The sequence below is a fragment of the Heterodontus francisci genome, chromosome 35 (assembly GCF_036365525.1).
Source record: "Heterodontus francisci isolate sHetFra1 chromosome 35, sHetFra1.hap1, whole genome shotgun sequence".
Classification (NCBI taxonomy): Eukaryota; Metazoa; Chordata; class Chondrichthyes; order Heterodontiformes; family Heterodontidae; genus Heterodontus; species Heterodontus francisci.
In genome coordinates, this window is record NC_090405.1 from 52,918,230 (window position 1) to 52,943,229 (window position 25,000).

Sequence of the window (25,000 nt, forward strand, 5' to 3'; positions counted from 1 at the left end):
AGAGGCGCGCACACACACACACAGAGGCGCGCACACACACACACAGAGGCGCGCACACACACACACAGAGGCGCGCACACACACACACAGAGGCGCGCACACACACACACAGAGGCGCGCACACACACACACAGAGGCGCGCACACACACACACAGAGGCGCGCACACACACACACAGAGGCGCGCACACACACACACAGAGGCGCGCACACACACACACAGAGGCGCGCACACACACACACAGAGGCGCGCACACACACACACAGAGGCGCGCACACACACACACAGAGGCGCGCACACACACACACAGAGGCGCGCACACACACACACAGAGGCGCGCACACACACACACAGAGGCGCGCACACACACACACAGAGGCGCGCACACACACACACAGAGGCGCGCACACACACACACAGAGGCGCGCACACACACACACAGAGGCGCGCACACACACACACAGAGGCGCGCACACACACACACAGAGGCGCGCACACACACACACAGAGGCGCGCACACACACACACAGAGGCGCGCACACACACACACAGAGGCGCGCACACACACACACAGAGGCGCGCACACACACACACAGAGGCGCGCACACACACACACAGAGGCGCGCACACACACACACAGAGGCGCGCACACACACACACAGAGGCGCGCACACACACACACAGAGGCGCGCACACACACACACAGAGGCGCGCACACACACACACAGAGGCGCGCACACACACACACAGAGGCGCGCACACACACACACAGAGGCGCGCACACACACACACAGAGGCGCGCACACACACACACAGAGGCGCGCACACACACACACAGAGGCGCGCACACACACACACACAGAGGCGCGCACACACACACACACAGAGGCGCGCACACACACACACAGAGGCGCGCACACACACACACAGAGGCGCGCACACACACACACAGAGGCGCGCACACACACACACAGAGGCGCGCACACACACACACAGAGGCGCGCACACACACACACAGAGGCGCGCACACACACACACAGAGGCGCGCACACACACACACAGAGGCGCGCACACACACACACAGAGGCGCGCACACACACACACAGAGGCGCGCACACACACACACAGAGGCGCGCACACACACACACAGAGGCGCGCACACACACACACAGAGGCGCGCACACACACACACAGAGGCGCGCACACACACACACAGAGGCGCGCACACACACACACAGAGGCGCGCACACACACACACAGAGGCGCGCACACACACACACAGAGGCGCGCACACACACACACAGAGGCGCGCACACACACACACAGAGGCGCGCACACACACACACAGAGGCGCGCACACACACACACAGAGGCGCGCACACACACACACAGAGGCGCGCACACACACACACACAGAGGCGCGCACACACACACACAGAGGCGCGCACACACACACACACAGAGGCGCGCACACACACACACACAGAGGCGCGCACGAGCACAAGGGGGAGAGAGCGTGCGTGAGCAGGAGCTGTTGGATATTTGCGCCCTCCGCATCACCTCCTCCCAGAGTTTATATTTGGTATTGTCATAATTCACCAGGGCAGGAAAACCAAGCTGAATGAGTTTTGTTGGTAAGACTGAATATTTTGATGATCACAAACCCACTGATGGATCAGAATCTGGACTCAGCTCATCACCCCTTTCAACTCTGCCTAAAGTGGCTTTTCAATTATTCTGCGGTCACTGGTTCCCGCAGTGCGGGACCCCTCGACACCCGACAGAGACCGTGACATCAGGGACACAAGTATGCCCATCAGAGCTTAGATTGTTTCCACAGGAACGGTCAAGGGCCATGGAGCAGGACGGGCTGAAAGAAGAGAAAGAGGGAGGAGAGGATAAATGGAGAGGTCGTGCAAGGTATTCAGTCCGACCCACCTCACTGTCGAGAAAGAAAGCTTCACACGTTGACTCCAGGGGAAAGGACCCAAAGACCATCCAGCACCCTGAGAACCACAGCCCAGAAAGGAACAGAACTGAAGCAGTCCCAAGCTCCCATCTCTCAGCCCCCCGCCGTCCAACAGGACAATACAATAAGAAGCACAGAGAGGTGATCTAGCAGGCGTGATTGAGTTTCCCCAAATTCACAATGTGAATGAGGGCATCTGACAGTTCAACTCAGGGTCTGGCTGCAGCTTACAAGAAGATTATAGCCACAAACGTTTCCTGTCTCAGAACATCTGCAGAAACGATTCTGTACAAACTGTGAAGCTGTTTGCTGTTGATGTGGAAATGGGACAACGTGCTGGTTGCTGTTATCCCCCTCACTTATAACTGGCTACAATAAATCGGAAATAAACCTCAAGCAGGCACCAGGGAGTGAAGATCTGCAAACGGTTTGGCTGAGTGGGGGAAATCGTAGCCTGAAACCCACCATCACACCGGCCAGGATTGGCTACCAGACAGTGACTGGCAAAAGGAATCCTGACAATACATCAGTTCGTAATCTATTGGCACCTGATCGATTCCAATCACACAGGCCGAGTCAGCGATCAAACATGGCATGGCACCGCAGTGGGCACGACGATGAGCCACGAACCTTCAGGAGGAGTTCAAGTGACATATGGAGCAGAACCAAAAGAATGTGGACCATTCCGAGCTGGGATCAGGTGACTACATGGACTCACTGGACACACATCCTCGTGGGGCTGGAAGCCATTCCTTCATGCTAATGAATCCATTCAATATTCAATCCCAGCTTCAGATCCAGCAGTGACCATAAACAGCATGTGTCGAATCTCTGCCTGCTCACTCACACTCCGGGCGGGGAAGGACCCAATATGATGGTTTCCCCTCTCACATCTAACCTCCAACCTCTCCGTCCCTCACAATCTTCCCTGTCTCGATTTATTATTATTGCAGTCAGTCCAACACATCACCTACAGCTTTCTGAAGAAATGGAAGACCTTGCATGTCTATAGCGCCTTTCACGATCCCAGGGTGTCCCAAAGTGCTTCACAACCAATGAAATATTTTTGAAATGTAGTCACTGTTGTAGCGAACCAAGAGCCAAACTGCACACAGCAAGGTCTTCACATCTAAACAGAGCAAATGAAGCCTTGCTTTTACATCTCATCTGAAAGTTGGCACCTCCGACAGTGCGGCACTCCCTCAGTACTGACCCTCCCACAGTGCGGCGCTCCCTCAGTACTGACCCTCCCACAGTGCGGCGCTCCCTCAGTACTGACCCTCCCACAGTGCGGCGCTCCCTCAGTACTGACCCTCCCACAGTGCGGCGCTCCCTCAGTACTGACCCTCCCACAGTGCGGCGCTCCCTCAGTACTGACCCTCCCACAGTGCGGCGCTCCCTCAGTACTGACCCTCCCACAGTGCGGCGCTCCCTCAGTACTGACCCTCCCACAGTGCGGCGCTCCCTCAGTACTGACCCTCCCACAGTGCGGCGCTCCCTCAGTACTGACCCTCCGACAGTGCGGCGCTCCCTCAGTACTGACCCTCCGACAGTGCGGCGCTCCCTCAGTACTGACCCTCCGACAGTGCGGCGCTCCCTCAGTACTGACCCTCCCACAGTGCGGCGCTCCCTCAGTACTGACCCTCCCACAGTGCGGCGCTCCCTCAGTACTGACCCTCCCACAGTGCGGCGCTCCCTCAGTACTGACCCTCCGACAGTGCGGCGCTCCCTCAGTACTGACCCTCCGACAGTGCGGCGCTCCCTCAGTACTGACCCTCCGACAGTGCGGCGCTCCCTCAGTACTGACCCTCCGACAGTGCGGCGCTCCCTCAGTACTGACCCTCCGACAGTGCGGCGCTCCCTCAGTACTGACCCTCCGACAGTGCGGCGCTCCCTCAGTACTGACCCTCCGACAGTGCGGCGCTCCCTCAGTACTGACCCTCCGACAGTGCGGCGCTCCCTCAGTACTGACCCTCCGACAGTGCGGCGCTCCCTCAGTACTGACCCTCCGACAGTGCGGCGCTCCCTCAGTACTGACCCTCCGACAGTGCGGCGCTCCCTCAGTACTGACCCTCCGACAGTGCGGCGCTCCCTCAGTACTGACCCTCCGACAGCGTGGCGCTCCCTCAGTACTGACCCTCCGACAGCGTGGCGCTCCCTCAGTACTGACCCTCCGACAGTGTGGCGCTCCCTCAGTACTGACCCTCCGACAGTGTGGCGCTCCCTCAGTACTGACCCTCCGACAGTGTGGCGCTCCCTCAGTACTGTACTAGGAGTGTCAGCCTGGAATACGGGCTGAAATCTCTGGGGTGGAATTTGAAACCCCGAAATTTCTGAATCGAGGTGACAGTGCTATCCACTGGGCCGTAGCTCTCACCAAAAAGAATCATGAAGCTGCCTTTTCTAAATGGGTTAAATGCAGGCTGCAGAGAGACTCTCCCCCGGCTGTAGGAAATAAAGAGGGAAGTCGTTCTGTGCTGATAAGCATGGATGACACAGCCCACCAATGGCCAAAAATTAGCTCTGTGGGTGACCCAACCCAACTGCTATTTCTGGAGGCAGAAAAGGGATGAGAAACTAGCTAGCTCTGAAATGTAAGAGTGAGGGCTTGGCTGCTGCTGGGGTCTGGAGACCATCATCATGGTAACAAGCCCAACAACTACAAGGGCTTGGAGCAATTCAAGGCCAGTCCTGGAGCAAAGTGTTTAATCACCAACTCTAGCACGTGGAATGCAGGAGTTGGGGGTGGGGAGCAGGGTCGTGGAGGAGGAAGTAGAGGGCTGAGGTGGGGTGGCACAGGAACGAGGTTAGAAGGGAAGGCAGTGAGGTAAAATATGACAGCAAGGGAGAAAGAGGGATAGACTGAGAGAGGGTTAGAGACCCAGAACGCAAATTACCACCATAGCATTTAAAAACCAAACGAGCGGAAAAGCAGCCTGGCCTGGGACCGGCAGGGCTGGTGATCTGCTGTAGCCAAACCAAAGTCAGCCTCGACATGGCTAGTGTACTGAAGCCTGATCTGTAGGCCTCACCTCAGTAACTCAGCCATTAGTTGGTTTTAATTATTTAAAATTATCAGCATATTGGTTTGGTTAGAATTTCTGCTGATTTTGACATTGAGTAACCTTGTGAAACCCAGCGTGAAACACATGACGAGAGGACTGAATGGGGAACTTGAAACCAAAGTTTTACACAAGTGCCCCACCCTGGGTCCAGCCTGACAGAATACACGTGAAATGAATGAGACTTTTTCAAACAATTCATCTGTGGGATGTGGACATTACTCGCAAGGGCAGCATTTGTTGCCCATCCCTAATTGTCCTCAACTGAGTAGTTTGCTAGGCTATTTCAGAGGGCAGTTAAGAGTTAACCATATTGCTGTGGTCCTGGAGTCACATGTAGGCCAGACCAGGTAAGGACGACAGATTTCCTTCCCTGAAGGACATTAGTGAACCAGATGTCATAGTGGGATTTGAACTCTATTAATCCAGGCCTCTGGAATGCTGGACATGTAACAATCACTGTGCTACTGGTTCCCCCAGACACCCCTGAACCATGTCTTCAACTCTCAAAATCAGAGAAGGGGGGGAGGGGAGAGAGAGAGAGATACTATCAATCTTCGCCCCACTATTGGCATCTGTACTTTCAGCTGCCTGGGCCCTAAATCTAGAATTCTCTCCCTAAACCCCTCTGCCTCTCTCTCCCTCCTTAAGATCTCCCTCTTTGACCAAGCTTTTGACCACCTGCCCTAATATCTCATCCGACTGTCAAATATTTGTCTGACTGTGATCCTGTTGAGATATGTTACTAGGTTGAAGGCACTATGTAAATACAACTTGCTGTTCTACAGTCCTCACCCCTGCCCTGAATGATATTTGAGTCACTGCCCAGTGGCTCAATGAGGACATGTGCAGCGACACGGTCCATGCAGATCCCCCCCTCCCTCAGCTCCCACGAGATACTGGGTTCGGTCCTGGATCTCTGCAGTTAGCTAATCCAGTTGGGGCAGTGGCAGGGGAGTCACAGCTGGTTTAGAGAGGCAGAAATCAGCTAAGATTCCAGTTGCTGATCATTATCCAATGACTGCTGCAGCCTCGTGAGTGAGAGAACGTTAGGTGAGAACAAAACATGACGCCAAGAAACTCGGCACCATCCAGGACAAAGCAGCCCGCTTGATTGGCACCCCATCCACCACCTTCAACATTCACTCCCTCCACCGACGCACAGTGGCAGCAGTGTGTACCATTTACAAGATGCACTGCAGCAACTCACCAAGGCTCCTTCAACAACACCTTCCAAACCCGCGACCTCGACCAACGAGAAGGACAAAGGGCAGCAAATGCATGGGAACACCACCACCTGCAAGTTCCCCTCCAAGTCACACACCATCCTGACTTGGAACTATATCGCCGTTCCTTCACTGTCGCTGGGTCAAAATCCTGGAACTCCCTTCCTAACAGCACTGTGGGTGTACCTACACCACATGGACTGCAGCGGTTCAAGAAGGCAGCTCACCACCACCTTCTCAAGGGTAGTTAGTGTTGGGCAATAAATGCTGGCCTGGCCAGTGACGACCTCATGCTGACAACGTATAAACAAAGAACAGATTAACTGCTTATTCATCTCATTGCTATTTGTGCCATCTTTTGCCTACATAACTAGCTTATCGTGCATTAAAGTCATTTGTTAAACATCAGTTGTTTTGGAGTGTGCCGGAAAGTCATGATAAGTCATTGTGTAAAACACCAAACCTTCTAAACAGGACAAACCCACATAACACCAGCTTCAGCACTCAGTGAAAAAACTCAAACCCAAAGCAAGAATTCACTTGTCACTCCGTGAGCACAAACTGCAGCTGAGTTGAAGCCGCTCTTTAAGAAGTCTGCTTGATGAAGGCAATCACGTCTGAATGCTGCTCGCTCTCTCTCTCTCTCTCTCTCTCTCATTCACCCTGGTACAGGCACGAAATGCAACATAAAACAGTAGGGAGATGGAACAGTTATCTCCACTATAAACTGAGTTACTGCCCTTTCCCCAGATATTGCTAGGGGTTTGGCACAATGTCCAGTGCATCAACCTTGGCTCATCTGAGTCAGAAGATTGTGGATTCAAGTCCCACTCCAGAAAGCTGGGCACATAATCCAGACCAACACTCCCAGTGCAGCATCGTCAGAGGTACGCATTTAGAACGAGAGATCAAACCGAGGCCTCGTCTGCTCTCTTAGGTGGATGTAAAAGATTGCACCGTTTTGAAGAAACGTCCTGGCCAATTTTTATGCCTTAACTAAGATCACTAAAACAGATTATCTGGTAGTTATCACGTTGCTGTTTGTGGGATCTTGCTGTACACAATTTGGCTGTCACATTTCCTACATTACAACAGTGACTACACTTAAAAAAAAAAACTGCACAGGCTGGAAAGCAGTTTGGGACATCCTGAGGTTGTGAAAGGTGCTATAGAAATGCAAGTCTTTTCTTTCTTCCATTGCATGACAGTCAGATGTGCCAGGCAGAGCCTGCTATATTACAGCCAATGGTTGGGTGGATGACACTGCACCCTCTTCAAAGACTTAATCACTTCCTGCCTGCTACAGTCAGTCACATCACAGACCATACACAGGAGGTTCAACACAGAAACAGGCCATTCAGCACAACTGGTTTGTGTTTGTATTTAACCTTCAATCTGAACAAACAGGCCTGATTACATTGAACTGCTCTGTTCCCATATTCCTTCAGCCACCTATCCAATCCAATCTGGAGGTTCCTGCCTCAACCACTAATCCTGGAATGCATTCCACAACCTCACAACTCTGTCAAGACATTTCTCCAGCCCTGCCCTGTTTTAAATCTGTTACAGATATCCGTCTCTACTTCCGGTTCAAAGCACTTCTGCAAGCGTCAACTGTCAAGTGAAAATTGGTGACGTTTCAGGAGCTCGAGGAGACAGAGGGAGCTTAAACTCCTCATCTGATGACGGCCCTGCACTGAAGTGAGGAGAAGCTAGTGCTTCTCGAGATGGGGAACGAGCACGTCCCCTCCAGCATTTGAAGTGGGGCTGTGAGAGGCAGCGGACAGTGCAGTTTACACTGGGTGGGGCAGAGAGGATGACTGCACTCGCAACTGGGCCTTGCACCACGGACAGGTGCAGGTTTGATCCCACTCTGCTGCTGCTCCGCACACACGCTCATTGTGTGGGCAAACACCTGCTTGCTAAAATTGACACGGTTGGATTCTGGCACGATTTCACAAGTAACTAAGTTTTCTAGATTGCTGCACCAATAACACAGGCTGTGGGGGAAAAGCTCCTGTCCATGAGAGACACAAACAGTTGCCAACTGTGATTCAGTTCCCAATCTGAGGTATGCAGAGCAGGGAGCCAAGGCCTCTATACACACCTGTGGTCACCAATTTAGAGCAGAACTGGGTTAATTGCCATGCTCCCATGGTCGAACGGCTCAGTGACACTTGTGGCATCTAGGCTCCTGCATGAATAGGCACTCAGGTGAGGGGGCTAAGTATCCAAGGACTGCACCACGAGGCAGCACCTTCAGGAGAGATGGGGGGGCGGGCGGTGAAAGGGAAACTGCACAAGAGGTTACACAGTTCCTCTAATTCTGGTCATTAATGTGCATTACTAAAATATCTGGGAATCGCAATCCTACTTCCCATCTCTCTGTCCATTGCTGACTGTGGAACAACCAGCATCCAAGACCATGGGGCACTGGGTGGAAATCAAGTTCCTCGGATTTAATCATGTTCAGTCCTTCGATAGTGACAGTACAACAGGGGGCGGGGGGGGGGGGGGGGGGGGGATGAAAAATGACCCTTGGACCACAAGCTCACTCAACGGTGCCAAACTGAACAGTCCCAAAGAAGTTCACTTTCTGGCAATTAAGAATAAAAGAACTTTTGGGGACAGGATATTTGTAGGCCCAAAAAGTCATCTCTTATAGCCCAAACCCACTTCCCATCATACCACTCAATCATTCCTCTCTTCAGAAACCCATCTGTGCCGACTGCTTCAACGCCCTTCGCTTGTAACTTATTCACATCTCAGTAACCTTTTCACATCGAATGTATAGTGTTAAAAACAGGCCATTCGGCCCATCAGGTCTGTGCTCCACACGATCCTCCTCCCACCCAGCTTCATCTCACCCCATAACCTTCTATTCCTTTCTCCCTCATGTGTTTATCCAACTTCTCCTTAAATACATTGAATACTATTCACCTCAACCACTCCCTGTGGTAGCGAGTTCCACATTCTCACCACTCTCTGGGTAAAGGGGGTTCTCCTGAATTCTTTGTTGGATTTATTGATAACTATCATATATTTATGGCCTCAAGTTTTGGTCTCCCCCACAAGTGTAAATATCTTCTCTACATCTGCCTTATCAAATGCTTTGATAATTTTGAAGACCTTTATCAGCTCACCTCTCAATCTTCTCTTTTCCAGAAATAAATTAATAGGTTCCACTCAACTCTCAATTTTAGCCTCCAACTGTATAAATGGGCTCAAGTTGTGGGGGGGGTCGGGTGGTTCCTGGAGAGATAAAGGTTTGAGGAAGGTGGGGTACAGGGTTAGAGATTAATCAAAGGCTTGCTGGCCTAATTAATGTTTCTTGTTCCTAGAAACTCTTTAGGTTTTATACAATGAATTGCTGCCTGTCCCATTCCAACAGGCCAATAGCTTCAGAGAATCCATAGTCTAACAATGCTGATCATCTCTCACTGCTGCCAATGATAACAGGAAGGCCTTAAAAGAGAGCACTGTCAAAGAGCCTTACCGCTTAGCTTCCTCCAGGTGACAGAGATATTCATAGGCAATGTTTTGTCGTCTCCGTTCATCCATCTCCTCGGCCGTAAGACGTTCATTATCCAAAACAGCTGGAAACAAAAATGAACAGAAGTGAAAACACTGGAAAAATATCGACATATCATAAAATCTCCTGTAAAGAAAAAACAAATATCTCCTGTAAAGCATGCATTTCCTTTTCACAATCCTGACTTTTTGTTGTCATGATTTCTGGTCAAGCTTTTCTGTCCCACTATAAATTGCTATGTCAACATATTCCATTCTATTTTGCTATGTCAGCTGTCACGATGTAGTTGCAGACTCTGGCCACGAGATAGTGAGCATCTGCAGTCTCCCAACTCATGCCATCTTGTACACGAAAACAAAAAACTTACTCGACTGACTGGACAATGCCAGGAACAATTTACAGTAAAACAGTGAAGACAATGTGTTCAGAGTTGTTTGTGCGGTCTCCTCTCTCTTGTCTCGGACTTGCGGGCCTATCAGCGAAGTTCTGGAGTGCTCCTGGTGCCTGTTTAAGTGGACCTCAGGGTAAGTCAGCACCTCCAGGCAAAAGGCAAGGGAATGTAAATCGTGATGATTTAATTCTTTCAGGAAACAAATACAGTCCCCATCATGCTTAGCGGACACGTTAGCATCCCACTTGATGTGATGGGCAGTAAATCCTAAAAGTGAAGTACCCGACATATTTCAAAGAAAACAGGAAATCGCACTGAGTAACCACCTCTCCTAATTGTCAGCAGCTGCATCCCGAACCTCATCACTAAGATAATCTCACTTTAACCACTTGAAACTGCTAAGATAATCTTCTAATTTAATAAGCCGAGCTTATTAAACGAGTAAGTGCAGCGTTAAGTGCTTACTGACTGCAACAAAAATACTGCAGTTGCTGGAAGTCTGAAATAAAAATGGAAAATTCTGGAAAATACTCAGCAGGTCAGGCAGCGTGGGTGGAGAGAGAAAAACTGCACATCTCCGCCTGGCCTGAAAGTTTTCCAGCATTTTCTGTTCAGGCGTCAGCCATGATTCAGTGGGTCGTACGAGTGAGAAGGTTGTGCGATCAAGTCCCACTCCAGAGACATGAACATAAAAACTCGGCTGACACTCTATTGCGCTGTCGGAGGGGCTGTCTTTCAGACAAAGACATTAAACCAAGGCACGTCTTCCTTCTCCAGGTGGCTGTACCAGATCCCAGGGCACTATTTTGGAAGAACGGGAGAGTTCTCCCTGATGTCCTGGTCAATATTTATCCCTCAACAAACATAATTAAAACCAGATTTATCTCACTGCTGTTTGTGGGATCTTGCCAGGTGTCAATTATCTACTGCGTTTCCTACAATACAACAGTGAGTACACTTCAAAAGTACTTCATTGGCTGTAAAGTGCTTTTGGGACATGATAAGGTTGTGCAAGTCGCTATATAAATGTAAGTCCTTCTTTCTAACAACTATATAGATGAAGTTGGGAAAGGCTCTATGGCTGAGATCAGTAACTAATTGTCACTCAGAAACTGGCATCTCCACCGCCCTGGGATTTACTCCTCACAATTACGGTATTCAGATGGCAAATTGTGCTGCACAGGGCAAGTGTAGAAATATACACGATTTTTCCTGGGATATGGCACTCTATCTGTGACAGTTCAGAGTTGGGAGGGGAGGAGTCGATGTGACAAGTGCCCATTCTTTATTGCTATTTTACACACTAATACTTCAGATCAGTGGGACATCACTGTATGAATTGTATGTCATCACTTGTGTCATACCCGCTGGTCACCTGCGATGCTCCACATCATTTCTGAGGAGATGGTGACCGAGCTGATCTTCCTGCTGACCCAGGCTGAACTCAGTCTCTGTGGGGCTGTGCGTGTAAGGTGCACCTTCCGATTTGTAGTTGTAGATGGATTTCAGTTCCTCGTGTAGTCACAGGTTGAGTAAGCAGGCGAGGGACTGAGAAAACCACAATTACAGTGTGCATTTGCTGCCATGTTGGATAACCCTGGTTTGACCAGGGTTGTTTTCTCTTTGCTTAAAAGATTATTTTTGCTGCAAGAGGATAGAGTTCCGACGATACAGGAAGTGAAAAATTAGCACTTCATACTTGCTGATAACAACCAAATATGGTACAGCACCTTCCCTGTGAGACACTGAACTGAGGACACATTTATCTGTTCAGGTGGATGTTGTAAATCTCTTTGAAGAGCAGGGAGTTTTCCTTGTTCCCTGAACCAACGTTGCTCCCGCAACCAAAACCAACCAAGATCACATTAACTGGTCATTCATATTATTGCTTTTTGCGAGATTTTACTGTGCACATAATGACTGTCATGTCTACTCCACATCATCAGTCACTGCACTTCAAAAAGTAACTCACTGTAGGTCAACTGCTTGGGACGTGCTGTGTAAATGCAAGTTATGCTTCTCCAAAGAAAACTCTGGACTACCCAGTGACTGCCACATCAGTCAGGCCTGCTGCCCCTCTCCTCCACCTATTCCCCCACCCCCAACAGTACAACGATCATCATGTCCCACAGACTTGTGGATAAACTCAATCTCTACCCAGCCCTAGAATCTCCAATCCTATTCCCAACTGCAACTGTTTTGCAAAGGGTTGCAATGACTCATGGCCACAATGTGCTGTATGAGCTGTATTAACTCTACGAAGAGCACCAGGACAGGAAATAAAACATAAAACCCAAAGCATTCAGTGCTCATGTTGCGGATAAGTTTCAGCACACACAAACCCTCTGCATCTGTGGGTGAACCATCGAGCAGGGAGATCCAGGTGTTTTATCTTAAAAATGTAGTGGGAATCAGTCTTTTACCCAAAAAGGGTAAACTGAAATCCAGTTGTGTCTGCCAACTAGAATCATTCCAAATGAAATGAGTTTGAATAATCTCAACGCTGTTTCAAGAGCACTGACTCAAAGGAGACCTTATATGGGAAATGGAAGAAAGGTCACACAGGAGCAATGGGTTGGTGGGGGGGTGCGGTGGTGTTGGGGTCTGGTCTGGTCTGTGGTTGAGGAGCTTTGTTGGCTCTAAGTACAGAGGGAGTTTTACTCTGTATCGATGTGCAAGAGAAGTGGTGACTGGCCTTTCACATGGACCAGCCTGCTCCCAGCACTGGTCTCACTCAAAACCATTGACAAGGCAATGCCCTCCGGTCAATGGTCAATAGACCACCTGACATACTCCTGACCCACACAGGAAGGTGCCAGGGTCAATCTGGTCTTATGGAAGATAGCTGATCTCAGCTGAGGCAATAGAAGAGCTACAATCAGTCTCAGTGCCCAGGGAAGGGAGGGAGGGGAGAATTGTTCAGATCTCCTGCTACTGGTTGCCAGGATTTCTTTTCAATTGTTTTCAAGATGTGGGTGTAAAATCCTATCTTATATCGACTGTCAAATGTTTACAGATACGACACCACACAAGCTGCACAAGTAGGTTGGAATGCTGTATGCATCTCATCTGCAGCCTCCCCAGATGCTACTTAACAGTTAACCACTTCACACCCACATGCAATGACAATGGGAGGAGGGGGAAAAAGCAGGGAGAAATTATTGGAGACAAATTTCCTCCGTTTGCTGCTTGTAGTGAAGTTATAAATTGTTCTTTTTGGTGGGCGGTCTGCATCCTTGGGCTGTACCTTTTATTCTTCCTCCACATTCCTGGGTCACGGGATCCTTCTCTGTCTATTTAAACAGTAAGGAACACAGCACAGCACCTTATCAATTCAAATTTATCCAAAGGTTTTAAGGGACTCCCATTCCTGACTGTTGCACAGCTCACAGATCTCAGCTTGGGTGGCGAGGGGCGCAGAAGACCCTAGTTAGGGAAAGCCAGTCAGACTTCCTGCTCCTGTGCTATTCAGTGACCCCTGTCGGAAGTGTGCACATTTAACAGACCTGAATGGCACCACAGTCAAATAGTCCACTGACATTCATGAAGGAGGTCATGGATGGGGGAGGGCAGGGAGAATGGGGGTGTTTCCTGTCGATGAGCCCAGTGCAAGAGCCAAATCCTGCACAGGTACAGGGGGAAAAAAGCTGATAGAAATGAAGAGGCTGCCAGACTCTGCTCACCTCCGACCTGGTAACTCGAAAGGAAATCCTCCCTCAATTCTGCCATGACAACCATTTCCTGATCTCTTACACATTTACACTTTGCTCACTGTTTAAACCTTAGTCATGTAAACCCATGAACAGATTCGCAAATGGAGAGCTGACTATTTACCTGTACAGGGATTCACTCACAGGGAACTCATGGGCAACACTCAGAGGTTTGACCCTCTCCTCCGATTTGTTAATAGCAAAGGCTCAAAACATGGTTTTCACACAAACCCTCTCCTCTGTGAGATCAAAGTATTTTATCTTGAATTTGGTGGAAAATTTGGAGGCCCAGGGCTTTGGGGGGGGGGGGGGGGGTGAGGGGGGTAGGTGGTGGGGTGGTAGGGGATGAGGAATAACTCTACTGGAGTTGGTGCAGTTTACAGGATACAGGTGTAGAGGGAGATTTACTCTGTATCTAGCCCATTTTTTTTTACAGTTTTAAAATAACTTCATTAAAAACAGATAAATAAACCAAAAACTCAAATTAAAATGCCATTCTCGGCGTCAACGATGCACTCCAGTCCCTGCGATGCCCACTGGTCGCGGAAAACCTCAAGCGTACCGGCGGACACCGCATGCTCCTTCTCCAGGGACACCCGGGCGTGAACGTAACCGCAGAAGAGGGGCAGGCAATCGAGGAGGACGGACCCCCCGACGGCCCGCAACCTGGACCTGTGAATTGCCACCTTGGCCAGGCCCAGGAGCAGACCGACGAGGAGATCCTCCTCCCGGCCCAAGCCCCTCCGCCCCGGGTGCCCAAAGATCAGGAGCGTGGGACTGAAGTGCAGCCAGAATTTGAGGAGCAGCCCCTTCAGAGACTCAAATAGGGGCTGCAACCTCGCACACTCCGTATAAACATGGAACACGGACTCGTCCAGGCCGCAGAAAGTACAGCTGGCCTGGGAGTCCGTGAACCTACTTAAAAGCCTATTGCACGGGACTGCTCTGTGCAGCACCCTCCACCCCAGGTCCCCGATGTAAAGGGGGAAGACTCCCGCGTAGAGAGACCTCCATCGGGGTTTCCCCTCGCCGCCAGATGGCAACGCGGACCGCCAGGGCGTGTCCAGCCGGCTGACGAGGGCGAGGAAGTGGAGAGTGTGCAGGAGCAGCCCGTACAGGAAATCCCTCCGTGCCGATTGGAATGGCACGGAGGGCATTTCTGAGAGGCGGCTCGGGTTGTGCGGGACCGGCTCCCGAGGAGGGTTTTGGGGCCTGGGTCCGATGAGCAGTTCCGGCCGAGCGGGGGTCAGCTCGGCCGGGATCGCTCCGCACTCCCGAGCCCCCTCGCCACCCGCAGTGAGGGGCGTCCCGGGGGTTTCGGCTACTCCTCCGCCAGCCGGACCGTCCCCGGAGTCAGCCGACCGGACAGCCGAGGTGCTCTCCTCCGCCGGCGGGGGAGCACCCTGACTGGAGGCGACCATGTTCCACACTCGGAACAGATCCCGGTAAAAGCCAGGCAACTCCCTCAGAGGGGCGCGGCTAACGGACTCCACTGGGAGCTGCGTGTCGTCTTGAAGGCACTGACACTGGCGGAAGAAATACGTCGCCAGTGCACACCATCTAGGAAGACGCTCGACGTACAGGTATCTCTGCAGGGTCCGAAGGCGGAGAGTCGCAGCCTGGGTGCGGATGCACACCAGCGACTGGCCGCCCTCCTCAATCGGGAGACTCAGGACCGCGGCAGAGACCCAGTGTTTCCTCTTGCCCCAGAAGAAATCGACGAGTTTCTTCTGGATCTTGGTGGCAAATACAGGGGGCGGGGCCAAAGTGACCAACCAGTACCACAGCATGGAGGCCACCAGTTGGTTTATGACCAGCGCTCGGCCCCTGTAGGAAAGCACTCGGAGCAGTCCTGTCCAGCGCCCCAGCCGAGCAGTGACTTTCGCCTCCAACTCCTGCCAGTTTGCCGGCCAGGCTTCCTCAGCGGGGCTAAGGTGGACTCCCAGATAGAGGAGGTGCGTGGTGCACCACGCAAAAGGTGTCATCTCCTCCGGCAGGGAGTCCACCCTCCACTGACCAACCATGAGTCCGGAACATTTCTCCCAATTGATCCTCGCGGAGGACGCGGCAGAAAAGGTCTGCTGGCAGTCGCGCATCCTCCGCAAGTCAACGGGATCTGTGATTGCGAGGAGCACGTCGTCGGCGTAAGCTGAGAGGACGACCCGCATGGCCGGCTCACGCAGAGCCAATCCCGTCAACCTCCTGCGAAGCAGGCACAGGAAGGGCTCCACGCAGATGGTGTACAATTGGCCGGACATGGGGCATCCCTGACGCACTCCTCTCCCAAAGCGAAGGGGCGCCGTCAAGGACCCGTTAACTTTGACTAGACACTCTGCGGCGGCGTATAAAAGTCGGACTCGGGCCACGAAATGCGGCTCGAGTCCGAAAGCGCGCAGAGTCCCGAAAAGGTATTCGTGATCCACCCTGTCGAACGCCTTCTCCTGACCGAGGGAGAAAGGCGACCGACTGACCAGTCCTCTGGGAAAGATGGATCAGGTCCCGGACCAGGTGGATGTTGTCCTGGATGGACCGGCCCGGGACCGTGTAGGACTGGTCGGGGTGGATCATGTGGGCCAGCACGGAGCCCAGGCGGGTAGACATAGCCCGGGCAAAGATCTTATAATCCGTGCTGAGGAGGGAGACCGGACGCCAGTTTTTAAGCAGGCGGAGATCGCCCCTCTTCGGCAGCAGGACGATGACCGCCCTGCGCCACGAGAGGGGCATCTCCCCGGTCGCCAGGCTTTCCCCCAGGACCCGCGCGTAATCGTCCCCCAGGACGTCCCAGAACGCCCTGAGGAACTCCACGGTCAACCAATCCAGCCCTGGGAATTTGCCCCTCGAGAGCTGGTGGAGGGCGCCAGTCAGCTCTGCCAACGTGAGCGGAGCCTCCAATCCTTCGGTGCCGTCCGGGCTGACCTGCGGCAGGTCCTCCCACAAAACTCTGCGCGCATCCTCGCTGGACGGATCCGGAGAGAACAACGCACTGGAATAAGTACGGACCAGGAGGCCCATTCCCTCCGGATCCGTGATGGAGGATCCGTCGTCGGCCAGCAGCTCAACGAGCTGCTTACGGACCCCCCGCCATTTTTCCAGCGAATAGAAGAAGGGTGAGGCGCGGTCCAAATCTTCCAGGATCTGGATCCGCGACATCACGTACGCGCCTTGGGACCCTATGAGCTGCAGGTCCCTCAGCGCGCCCTTCTTCTCTTTGTACACCTGCCACAGGGCCGGGTCCACGACGGCATGACTGAGGTGGGACTCCAAGTCGAGCACCTCCCTCTCAAGGCGCCCAATCTTTGCTTCCCGCCTCTTGGTCGACCCCTTCGCGTACTACTGACAGAAGACGCAGATGTGAGTCTTGCCCACATCCCACCATAGCCTCAAGGAGGGGAAGCCCCCGTGCTTCCTTCTCCAGTCGGCCCAGAATCGACAGAACGAGTCCCGAAATCGCTCGTCCTCCAACAGCCGGATGTTAAAGTGCCAGTACGTGGACCCCACCCGCATGCGGAGCGGAGTGAACTCCGGCACACCAGGCGGTGGTCCAAGCACGGCACCAGCCGCATGGATGCCGCCGAAACGCGGGAGACGTATGCCTGCGAAAAGTAGAGGCGGTCGATTCGCGACCCCCCTCCTCCAGACCTCCACGTGAAGGCGCTGGAGTCGGGATGGAGATTCCGCCAGACGTCCAACAAGTTAAGGGAGCTGATCAGTCCCCTCAACTTCTCCACCGATGCTTGGCCGCGCTGGGGACCGGAGCGATCCCCCACCTTGAGGGTGCAGTTAAAATCCCCCCCGAGGATGATGCACTCGCCGCTACCGATGGAGCTCAAGAGAGCGGACACTTCTTCAAAGAAGCGCGCTTGCAACGCGCCAGGCCTGGGCGCGTACACATTCCCAAAGTGGAGCGGCACGCTACCCAGGTGAACGGCGAGGTGGAGCAAGCGGCCCGGCACTAGCTCCTTGACCCCCAAGATCTCCGGCTGAAAAGTCGGGGCCAACAAGACAGCCACCCCACTAGAAATAGGGGTGAGGTGATTCATGTAGACCCCACCCTGCCACTCCAGGAACCAGGTGGCTTCGTCTCCCGGAACGGTGTGGGTTTCCTGCAGAAAGCTCACTGCGTATCTCCCTTCCCTAAGGACTGAGAGATTGTGAAATTTGCGGTGAGACCCCCTGCTGCCGTTGATGTTGAGGCTGGCTATGGTTATCTTCATGTCAAAGGTACTTAAAACCCGTCACCAACAGCTCACTGTGAGGAGCACATTGAGGAACACATTAAAACAGCGCCTCTCAACCAGTTTCACGCCCGTGCGCTTGCCCGCTTTCTTCAGGGCGGCACGGACGGACTGTATGATCAGCGCCAGATTCGACCAACGGCCGAGGGCCAGCTGAAATTCATCGCGGCAACCCCTGCAAGCCGCGAGGAAATCCCAGAGTTCCGCCGTGGGGATGAGAGGAGATTCGGTGGGAGGCACGAGGGACTCCACCACCTCACTGGTGATGGAATCAATATCATCCTCCGTGCCCCACAGCGAATCCCCATCCTCCTCCGGATCGTCACCGCCAGCGGCCGACACATCCACCACACACTGTGGGGCGGACGTCCCAGCCGCGCCAGCTGGTCCCGCCTCCGTCACGATCCCACCCCCAGGATTGATGGCGGAGGAGTCCTCTCTGGGTTCCATTGTAAAACTGGAGCCTGTGGGCGCCAGCAGCCAAGGACCCCCCTCCACCTCCGTCCCCAGGCCAACGAGTGGTCCAGGGGAGACATAAGATCCCGACTCCGGAAATCCAGCCGGAGCCGAGACCGGAGGCGGAGAGAGGAGGCCATCTCCCGCTCCGCCAGCACCCACAGGTCCAGCAGATGGGGCAGCATTCTCAGTTTTCACCGGGTCAGGTGTCTCCTGGTTGGTGGTGGACTCCGGCTGGGAGGGCTGACCCTCTGGGGCGTCGCCCTCCCCTTCATTCAGGGCACCCGACCCAGTAGCAGTGGCGGAATGGGCGGCGTCCCCAGGCTCCCCCACCACAAGCAGGGCCCCACTTACTCCTTCAGGAGGGGCCTCATGTACCGGGGCCTTCCCCTCCCCTCCATCCTGAGGAATAGGGAGCTCCTGCCCGGACTTTGCAGCCTTGGTGGTGGCAGTAGGGGGAACCTGAGGATCCGAAACAGGAGGCAGCTCCCCTCCAACAGACGGGCCCTGCACCTCAGGGCCCTGTTATTTCTGTGGAGGGGTGCCTTCTCCTCTTTTTCCCACTAGGGCGCGGAGGCTCAGAGACCTCCATGTCATCAGAGGCCTCCGCACCCTTTTTTTCCTTTTTAGTCACCCTGGGCCTGAGCCCAGCCCTGGGACAGGTGGATTCCATGGGAATGGGCTTTGGGCTGAGCTCAGGCTCGGGTTGAGTCAAAGTGTCCAGGGGACGCGCCTCATGATGTTTCTTTTCTCCCCGCGTCTTCCTTCCACTCGGACGGACGCTCCCCTCCCCGCCGGAGGCTGTGAAAACCACAGCCTCCAGAACCGACTGAGCGGCGTCTATTGGATGTGTGGGGCGAGTGGGAGGAGGTGCTGTGGAACCACTCTGGGCCGCCGAGGTGGAGCTGGCGGCCGGGAGGTTGGGGCAGTTCTTCCGAACATGCCCCACCCCCTTGCAGACGTGGCACCGCGCCCCGTCCGAGGTCCAAAAGACGCGGTAGGCCGTCCCCTGGAACTCCACATTAAATTGGCCCTCCGTGTCCTCCTCCCTCGCCAGCTGCATAAATAACTGGCGGCGGAAGGAGTAGACATGTTGGAGGCTGTGCTCCCGAAGACCAAGCCGGACTGGGGTGATCCCCGACCTCACCTCCCCCAGATGGTGCAGGTGGGGGAGGAGGAACTCACTGGGAATGAAGGGTGGGACGTTGGACAACATTATCCGATGCGCAGTGGCCCCCACAGGGTCCACTGGCAGGAAGGTCCCCCCCACAGCGAGCCCCTTACTCAGGGCCAGGGACACCGCCCGCTCGGTCTTCAAAAAGAACACAGCCTTCCCATACATCTTTGAGGCCGCAACAATGGCCAAGGGGCCGTCAACCTCGGCCATTGCCTTTACGCAGGCCTCAATAGACATGTTGGGGTGGGGACAGCTCTTCACCCCATGGCTGGATGTTATTAATTTAAAGGGTGACGGGGCCACGTGGGCAGCCACAGAAGCTGCAGCTGCATAGGTAGTAGAGGGCCCCGCCACCGGTGATGAAGGGCTTGCCATGGTCTAAGAGCTAAACCCACCCCAAATTGTGGGCTTGCACACCAAATATCAGAGATTCACAGAAAAAACTGAATATGTATTAAAGACAAGCAAACAAACAACAGGTTAGTGGAGAGGCTGAGGTAATAGAGGAGAGGCAAAGGCAGGCTGTTTGGGATGACTTGCTTTCTGGAGGTGGTGCTCACAGCACACTTAAAACAGTCTTTGAACTTGGTCTTCCGGTCTTCTGGTTGGGGGAGCCGTCTTAACCTGGGTCAGCTGAAGCTGTCCAGGCACTATCTATCCCCTTCTGTCTGTTTAGCTGGGCAGCTTCAGCTGACCCAGGCTCGGCAATTGGGGTGGGGAGGGAGCTTCCCTGTGTGCTTGTGCAGCAGCACAGATTCCTGTTGAATTGGCAGCCCCACCCCTTGTTGAAGTTTCACCTCTGCTTAGTTGTAGCTGCTCTCCCTTGCTCAGTGTAGCTCCTCTCTCCACCTCTGCAACCTCCAACTGCCACCAGCACTCTCAGCTGCACCTCGTTGCTGCAATCAGCAGTCAACACTCCACTTCGCCAGCAGCCAACCCCAGTGCTGTACCTGTCCTGGGAGTGTTTGATGGGGACAGTGTGGAGAAAGTTTTATTCCATATCAATGGGCTCTTTCTGTGCTGTGAATTCTCTATATGGTCCATCAGAGAGGGTGGTGATGGTTAAAATATGGCCAGGTAACAGTGTACAGCCCTCTGCCTCTCCTCTGCCCAAGGCCAGTGGCACAGCTGCTGCTCCGCGTGCCTCCACTCACACTTTGCCTGAGAGAAGGTGACCGAGCTCGGATTCAGTGCTGTTCCCTCTCCTTTCATTGTTTGACGACTCAGCTGTCCATGTGCTGTCCTGTTATCCAGGCCCTCCCTGACCTACACGAGCTCACAATGTATTGAATTTCAAACCGTCAAACTCATCGTCAAATCCCTCCACAGCCTCGCACGCACACCTATCCCCAGCACCTCCACTCTTGATGCCTTACCTTTAACATAGAATCATGACTTTTAAAAGGTAGGACATCAATGCAAGTTATGGTTGATGTGAATTCTGGTGATGATGAGGGCTTCTCATAACAAAGGGTTAATCCTGAACACACACTCTGGTCACGTTAATCCTGAGTGTCTCTATTTAGTCGCATGTAATTCATCTTGGGGTCTCTCTCTCCAGGAGGTTAACCCTGCAGTCTCACTGTCTCTCTCTCTCTCTCTCCCTCTGTGATCACAAAATCAATCCTGAGGTCTATCTCTCTGGACACAGGGAGTTCATGGATTTCAGCAGCTAAGCAATGTCTGACAAATCTACATGAGTTTGTTTGTGGAGTCCATGGAGGGGATGCAGGCCAGATTCATCAGAATGATACCAGCGTTAAATTATAAGAACAGGTTGTATAGACTAGGTTTACACAGAATGCAGCAGATTAAGGGTGATTTAACTAGGGTGTTTCAAATGATTAAAGGATTTGATCAGGTAAAAACTATTTCATCTGGTCAGGCAGTCCAGAACAATGGGGCACAACCTTCAAATTAGAGCAAAGGTCGTTCAGGAAACACTTTTTTCAAACAAAGGATTCCCCAAAAAGCTGAAGTTGGTTGGGGAGGGCAGTGGGGAGATATGGCAAAGGTCAATCGAAAATCTCAAGACTGAGATTGATGTTTTGTTTTTTAAAAACTCCTTCACTTCACAGGATGTGGGCGTCGCTGGCCAGGCCAGCGTTTGCTGCCCATCCCTAATTGCCCTTGAGAAGGTGGTGGCGAGCTGCCTTCTTGAACCACTGCAGTCCATGTGGGGTAGGTATACCCACAGTGCTGTTAGGAAGGGAGTTCTTGGACTTTGACACAGCGACAGTGAAGGAACGGCGATATAGTTCCAACTCAGGATGGTGTGTGACTTGGAGGGGAACTTGCAGGTGGTGGTGTTCCCATGCATCTGCTACCCTTGTCCTTCTAGTTAGTAGAGGTCGCGGGTTTGGAAGGTGCTGTCGAAGGAGCCTTGGTGCATTGCTGCATTGCATCTTGTATGTGGTACACACTGCTGCCAACGTGCGTCGGTGGTGGAGGGAGTGAACGGGGTGCCAAGCAAGTGGGCTGCTTTGTCCACTCCTGACTTGTAGATGGTGAGCAAGGTTATTAAGGGTTATGAAGAGATGGGTAGATGGAAACCCAAGATCTACCTGAACGGTTGGACAGGCTCAAAGGGATGAAAGGCCTCAACCTGGTCCTTTCCTAAGGTCTCCCTCTCGGGTCAATCCCAGGGTCGGTGTCTCTCTCTCTCTCTCCCTCCCTCCCTCCCTCCCCCTCTGGTTAATCCCAGGGTCCGTCTCTCTCTCTCTCTCTCTCTCTCTCCCTCCCTCTCTGGTTAATCCCAGGGTCCCCCTCTCTCTCTCCCTCTGGTCAATCCCAGGGTCCGTCTCTCTCTCTCTCCCTCCCTCTGGTCAATCCCAGGGTCCGTCTCTCTCTCTCTGGTCAATCCCAGGGTCCCTCTCGCTCTCTCTCCCTCTGGTCAATCCCAGGGTCCTTCTCGCTCTCTCTCCCCCTCTGGTTAATCCCAGGGTCCGTCTCTCTCTCTCTCCCTCCCCCTCTGGTTAATCCCAGGGTCCGTCTCTCTCTCTCTCCCCCTCTGGTTAATCCCAGGGTCCGTCTCTCTCTCTCTCTCCCTCTGGTTAATCCCAGGGTCCCCCCCTCTCGCTCTCCCCCTTTGGTTAATCCCAGGGTCTGTCTCTCTCTCTCTCTCCCCCTCCCTCCCCCTCTGGTTAATCCCAGGGTCCGTCTCTCTCTCTCTCCCCCTTTGGTTAATCCCAGGGTCCGTCTCTCTCTCTCTCTCCCTCCCCCTCTGGTTAATCCCAGGGTCCATCTCTCTCTCTCTCCCTCCCCCTCTGGTTAATCCCAGGGTCCCCCCCTCTCTCTCTCCCCCTTTGGTTAATCCCAGGGTCCGTCTCTCTCTCTCTCTCTCTCTCCCCCTCTGGTTAATCCCAGGGTCCCCCCCTCTCTCTCTCCCCCTTTGGTTAATCCCAGGGTCCGTCTCTCAGTCTCCCACTGGTTAATCCCAGGGTTCGTCTCTCTCTCTCTCTCCCTCCCTCTGGTTAATCCCAGGGTCCCCCCCTCTCTCTCTCCCCCTTTGGTTAATCCCAGGGTCCGTCTCTCTCTCCCGCTGGTTAATCCCAGGGTCCGTCTCTCTCTCTTCCCCTCTGGTTAATCCCAGGGTCCGTCTCTCTCTCTTCCCCTCTGGTTAATCCCAGGGTCCGTCTCTCTCTCTTCCCCTCTGGTTAATCCCAGGGTCCGTCTCTCTCTCTTCCCCTCTGGTTAATCCCAGGGTCCGTCTCTCTCCCTCTGGTTAATCCCAAGGTCTGTCTCTTTCTCCCTCTGGTTAATCCCAAGGTCCATCTCTCTCTCCTTCTGGTTAATCCCAAGGTCCATCTCTCTCCCTCTCTCTCTCCCCCTCGTTAATCCCAGCGTCGGTCTCTCTCTCTCCCTTTCTCTGGTTAATCCCAGGGTCGGGCTCTCTCTCTCTCTCTGGTTAATCCCAGGGCAGCCTCCTCCCGAGGTCCCCCATCATCACAGATGCCAGACTTCAGCCAATTTCATTCACTCCGTGTGATATCAAGAAACAACTGAAGGCAATAGTACTGAAGACCTGTGCTCCGGAACTTGCCGCGCCCCTAGCCAAGCTGTTCCAGTACAGCGACAACACTGGCACCTACCCGGCATTGTGGAAAATTGCCCAGGTATGTCCTGTACACAAAAAACAGGACAAGTTCAACCCGGCCAATTACCGCCCCGTCAGTCTACTCTCAATCATCAGTAAAGTGATGGAAGGTGTCATCAACAGTGCCATCAAGCGGCAGTTGCTTAGCAATAACCTGCTCACTGATGCTCAGTTTCGGTTTTGCCAGGGCCACTCAGCTCCTGACCTCATTACAACCTTGGTTCAAACATGGACAAAAGAGCTGAACTCAAGCGGTGAGGTGAGAGTGACTGCCCTTGACATCAAGGCAGCATTTGACAGAGTATGGCATCAAGGAACCCGAACAAAACTGGAGTCAATGGGAATCAGGGGGAAAACCCTCCGCTGGCTGGAGTCGTACCTAGCACAAAGGAAGATGGTGGTGGTTGTTGGAGGACAATCATCTGAGCTCCAGGACGTCACTGCAGGAGTTCCTCAGGGTAGTGTCCTAGGCCCAACCATCTTCAGCTGCTTCATCAATGGGCTTCCTTCAATCATAAGGTCAGAAGTGGGGATGTTCGCTGATGATTGCACAATGTTCAGCACCATTCGTGACTCCTCAGATACTGAAGCAGTCCATGTAGAAATGCAGCAAGACCTGGACAATATCCAGGCTTGGGCTGATAAGTGGCAAGTAACATTCGTGCCACACAAGTGCCAGGCAATGACCATCTCCAACAAGACAGAATCTAACCATCTCCCCTTGACATTCAATGGCATTACTATCGCCGAATCCTCCACGATGAACATGCTCGCGGCTACCATTGATCAGAAACTGAACTGGAGTAGCCATATAGATACTGTGGCTACAGGAGCAGGTCAGAGGCTAGGAATCCTGCAGCGGGTAACTCACCTTCTGACTCCCCAAAGCCTGTCCACCATCTACAAGGCACAAGTCAGGAGTGTGTTGGAATACTCTCCACTTGCCTGGATGGGTGCAGCTCCAACAACACTCAAGAAGCTTGACACCATCCCGGACGAAGCAGCCCTCTTGATTGGCACAACATCCACAAACATCCACTCCCTACATCACCAACACACAGTGGTAGCAGTGTGTACCATCTACAAGATGCACTGCAGCAATGCACCAAGGCTCCTTAGACAGCACCTTCCAAACCTGCAACCTCT

General features: G+C 53.1%; 1 protein-coding gene across 1 annotated transcript in view; it reads right to left on the reverse strand.

Annotated features, from left to right (window-relative positions):
* iqgap1 (IQ motif containing GTPase activating protein 1) overlaps nt 1-25,000 on the reverse strand; it is a 93,627-nt gene that overhangs the window by 59,911 nt on the left and 8,716 nt on the right. Inside the window, 1 exon segment of the mRNA XM_068015205.1 lies at nt 9,754-9,853. Within this exon segment, the coding sequence (XP_067871306.1) occupies nt 9,754-9,853 (100 nt within the window).